Source organism: Sinocyclocheilus rhinocerous, unplaced genomic scaffold, assembly GCF_001515625.1.
Source record: "Sinocyclocheilus rhinocerous isolate Xijiao unplaced genomic scaffold, SAMN03320098_v1.1 scaffold289, whole genome shotgun sequence".
NCBI lineage: Eukaryota > Metazoa > Chordata > Actinopteri > Cypriniformes > Cyprinidae > Sinocyclocheilus > Sinocyclocheilus rhinocerous.
This window is the reverse complement of record NW_015636845.1, coordinates 652,437-656,753: the sequence shown is the minus strand read 5'-3', so window position 1 is coordinate 656,753 and position 4,317 is coordinate 652,437. Positions and strand designations below refer to the sequence as shown.

The 4,317-nt window shown below is 37.2% G+C and overlaps 1 protein-coding gene across 3 annotated transcripts; it reads left to right on the top strand.

Annotated features, from left to right (window-relative positions):
• The first annotated feature begins 541 nt into the window (after positions 1–541).
• Positions 542–4,099, top strand: LOC107748189 (sodium channel subunit beta-2-like). Of its 3 annotated transcripts, XM_016562889.1 has the most exons (6): positions 542–654; positions 797–841; positions 1,347–1,393; positions 1,703–2,032; positions 2,640–2,785; positions 3,403–4,099. In XM_016562889.1, exons 3-6 carry the CDS (start codon positions 1,354–1,356, stop codon positions 3,448–3,450), a joined length of 564 nt encoding a protein of 187 aa, XP_016418375.1. In that variant the 5' UTR covers positions 542–654; positions 797–841; positions 1,347–1,353; the 3' UTR covers positions 3,451–4,099. The 3 variants fall into 3 exon arrangements, with proteins under 3 accessions (XP_016418375.1, XP_016418376.1, XP_016418374.1); XM_016562890.1 differs by lacking the exon at positions 797–841; XM_016562888.1 differs by lacking the exons at positions 542–654; positions 797–841 and adding an exon at positions 885–1,224.
• Positions 4,100–4,317: the final 218 nt, after the last annotated feature.

The window sequence follows — 4,317 nt, the reverse complement described above, 5'->3', positions numbered from 1 at the left end:
CCTAGCTATATGTACTTTTTTATATAGGCTACTACATTTTTGAAGATGACCATAAAAGTAGTTGGCTTATCTTCTGAATCCATATAATGACAAATCATGGCAATTCTCCATTCTGCATTTTCAAATGGCATGTATAGCCCTCACCTGTTACAGGTGAGGGCTATACGTGCCATTTGAAAATGCTATCCGAGCCAGATATTTGACGCCACATCGTTGTGTAACTTACACAAGGATGTGGCGTCAAATATCTGGCTCGCGCGCCATCTCGTCATTTTTGAATATAAATGCAAAAGCGTATTAGATTACAATATCTGCTCGAATCACAATGGATATTCATTTGTGAAATATGGCTGAAACTGCAGCTGCAAGATACAACTAACTGTTAACGTAGGCTACTTCATATAATGTGACAACGTGATCAATAAAGTCTTATTTGCTTGACAATAACAGCGGGAAAAGTGAAAGTAAAAACGGCCTAGAAATGAAACTGTAGCGACATCTAATGGAAGAAACACAATAATGCATAGCTGCTCATCTTGTTCAGTCAGGATTTTTTCCTCCCAGTATCGCTGTTCAAAACAGTAAACAAGTTAGACTAGTAATGTGTAGTGCCAGTTGCAATCACATACCCATAACGTTTTAGGTCACGTTCAGGTAGGCCTAACTGACAGCTAACCTACCTGTAAAACTGCGCACTCAGTCACACCCGATAGGTTTTGCGGTGCGTGAGTGGGATGATGATGTAGGCGCGTCTTAACGACACAAACTTCATTCTTTTCACTTCACTTTCCTCAAGCGATCTGATACGCGTGCTTCTTCTGCAGCGGAATATAGACCAAAGGTCAGCAGTATATTGTGCTTTTAGTTTTTATTGTATTTCTTTACCGAACAAATTTTAATCCATTGTCTGTTGATATTGATATATCACTGTTTTTTTGAATAATTTCATGCTTTCAGAGTAATACGTTTAATTAAAAATGGCTTTTGCTTCGACTGTTTCGCGGAGCTCTTGTTTTCAATTATAGGCTAGGCTACAGGACATTCCATAGTCATGATCAGATGACTAAATCTTTGGGAACAATTTTTTTCTCTTTTATTTGTTTTCATGTGACCCGCGGGGGGGCTGTCTTCTAATAAATTTCACCGATGCATTGAGATGCTAGGACATCGTTTTCTTCTTTTTAACGAATGATATCGTGTGTCTTACCAGGACAAAGCGCAGATGTTTGTATTTATGTATTACTGGCATGAAACTATGCACCTTTAGCCTAGTTTGTAGCCCATTGGTTTGTTTGAGGACGTGGGAATTTCCAGCATGCTTCAAAACCTGCTTCTCTCTCCTCCAGGACAAACATGAAGCCCTTGGCATTGCTGGCACTTCTGCTCATCACGAGTGAGTCTTTTTTTAATGTTTCTGGACCTATAAATAACTTTATTCATTAAAAATATATACTTTTTATTGGTCACATTCTGTTATACATGTTATTTACATTAAAAAAGTTTGTAATTTTTTTTATCCATATTTAAAAAAATTCTGGTGTTCCTTTAGAGAGCCGTATATATCTTCTTCTTTTTGGTATATCTGATAGTGCCTTTAAAAAATACATATTGCCTGTCTTGGAACGTTTGTAAACTTTCCAGTGTTTGTAAAGGAATTTGAGTATTTTGTCATGATAATTACTGTCTCTAACTGTTCTTGTAGGTGGTTCTGCAGTGGGACAAACGTTGAAATCGAATGTCACCGGCTTTGTTGGAAAGGATGTACTTTTATCATTTAACTGTTTTAATGTCCCTAAAGAGCTGATATGGCAGAAAGGTGATAGAGTAGTGAATGCTCATTCGCAAGACAAAATCATCATAGATGATTCCTACGTGGACAGGACGCAACTCTTCCTAAACGAGGAGAAGAGAAACTGTTCCCTGCTGCTCCGCAACATCTCTACAGCAGATGCAGGACTGTACACCTGTCATGCCCTAGACAGTGTTGATAACAACATCTGGTCAAAGGAGTCTACAGAAGTTAATTTAACAGGTGAGTTTTCTAATTATTTAATTATTTAATAATTTAATTTATTTATCCAAGCAGATCAATAGTTAATATCTTGCAGTCACAGGAAACAGCAAGCCTCTTCCTGTTTTACACTTTCAGTGTGCTTCCCTTTTCAAAGTGCAAGTCTGCTTAGCTGTAGTCTACTAGGACTGGTTAGATAATGACGTGTAAGAGAATCACAGGTTGGAAAAAAGCTTCTAAAAAGCAGAACTTTCATGACAACCAAAGGAAGTTGAAATTGTTGCCACTGCAGCAGAACCGAAAGTTATTGCCACCAGAGAATAGCCTACGACAATATCATAAACATCATTGTCGTCATCTGCGGTGCAACCAGTGATAATAAAATAGCTCATCTATTGAATGGTATCAGAGACTAAAGAACAAAAAACAGTACTTGTGTTGTGTTAAAGTATGAATAATGATGTAGGCTCTGAGCTGGGGTTTCAAATGCTGAGATTGTGCTAGAAACTCTGCCTGTGTTTCCTTCATTTTTTTTTTATGTATTACAAATTAGGATTGTAAACTGTAATGTGTGGTAGTGTAAAGATAATGATGACATTGATATCTCATAACATATCTCTTTTACCAGTGGAGAGCAACCCTGAAAAAGGCGGCCAAACTGAAGAAGAATCTGTCACAGCTGTCTCTGTTAGTGTTCCCATAGCGGTAGTAGTGCTTATACTGGCTGTTATGCTTCTAATCCTACTGAACAGAAGACAACATCGGACAAACACGGTAAACAGTCAATATAATATGTTTCAATGTTTTTTATTTATATTATTTACTAAATGACACAAAACATCATAGCAAAAAAAATGTCCAGATACAATAAAAATATCTAAAATACACTAGTCTAAGGGGTTGTTCACACCGAATGCCTACTTTTTTAAAACTAATTGAACCGTTTATTCAGCATCTCACGGCATAAGCGTCACACTTTTGAGATGTCATGTTAAGTTGCAAACAGATGAACTTAAAAATGTGCTTCAAGACACCTGACATGCATTTTTGTTTCAGTCCGTTGCACTCTGTCTATCTTCTTTTAATTCCAAGAATATTACCCTTAATGACGTTTGAGTTTTGCCATGGTGCACTGAAGAAATCGATTTTATGACCTCTTCATATACATTTTTTATATTATTATTTCTATTTGAATAAACCTTTTCCTGTAGTGGCCCAATTCCTTGAATAGCGCTCATGGCAAAAGTAAACCTACACCAGTTGCAGTCACATACTTTCAGAGCACAGCTTTAGGGCTCAAGGTCCTGTGTTTGACACGTGTTTAATCATAGTATCTGTAACATTTCCAAAAAGCCTGACTGTGATTTTTTTCTTTTTCTTTTTTGCTATAGGACACCGATGATTTACCGACTGAGAAACCTATGCTACAGAATGTGTGAAGTGCTCTTGCTTGACAGTTTAATGGACTAACTTCTATGTTGTAATGCAAGGTCCTTCACAACAACAGTGGACAATAAGAGGCCTTAGCCCTAAACAAATGCGTTCGCATGTGGGCATTACACAGCGGTGCGTGCCAATCCGTCTCGCTTCGAGACAGATTAATGTGCAGTCTTCACTTGTAACACTGTTACTTGATTACCACTGAATTGTGAATACACTGTGAATATGCATTCAGTAGGCATTACAGTTTTGTAATTTGACAAGATTCTCCTTGTAGGAACTGTCTTTATTCATTCTTTGAAGAACAGATGTAATAGGTAGGGGACGTGCAGTTTATATTTTGCCTTTTCCTCTCTCTTTGAGGCACACTGGTGGTCTCAATCCTAAACAAGCTTTCCAAATCAGTTTATTTTATTGTTCATATGTGTACAGCAATCATTTACTAAGCACTCATCATGTAAGCTTCTTTACATTTACTCTTGTATGGGTTGTTTTACTCAGCCTGTGCTGATTTCATTTATGTGGAAGAAATAATATGGCACTCCCTATGGGATATGTTTGCTTTTTTTTACTGTACTAAATTTCATTTACTTTTAAATGAATTCTGTAAAATACTTCAAACCTGCCGAGGCAATAAACCTTTTACTTATACAGTTTTTCTTTGTATGTACGGCCTCCTTTGTTACTAAGGTTTTAGTACTATAATGCTGCTCACTCTGAATGACTTCCAACCTAAACCAGGGCATTTAGCACATTATTTTGCTGACATAGGGTTTAGGTCAAATTTTCCAACTAGAACTTTGTTTTCTCGGCTGTTGCGTAACGGCGAGGTTTTTATTCCGTCCAGATTTCTAAACTCAGCCAGC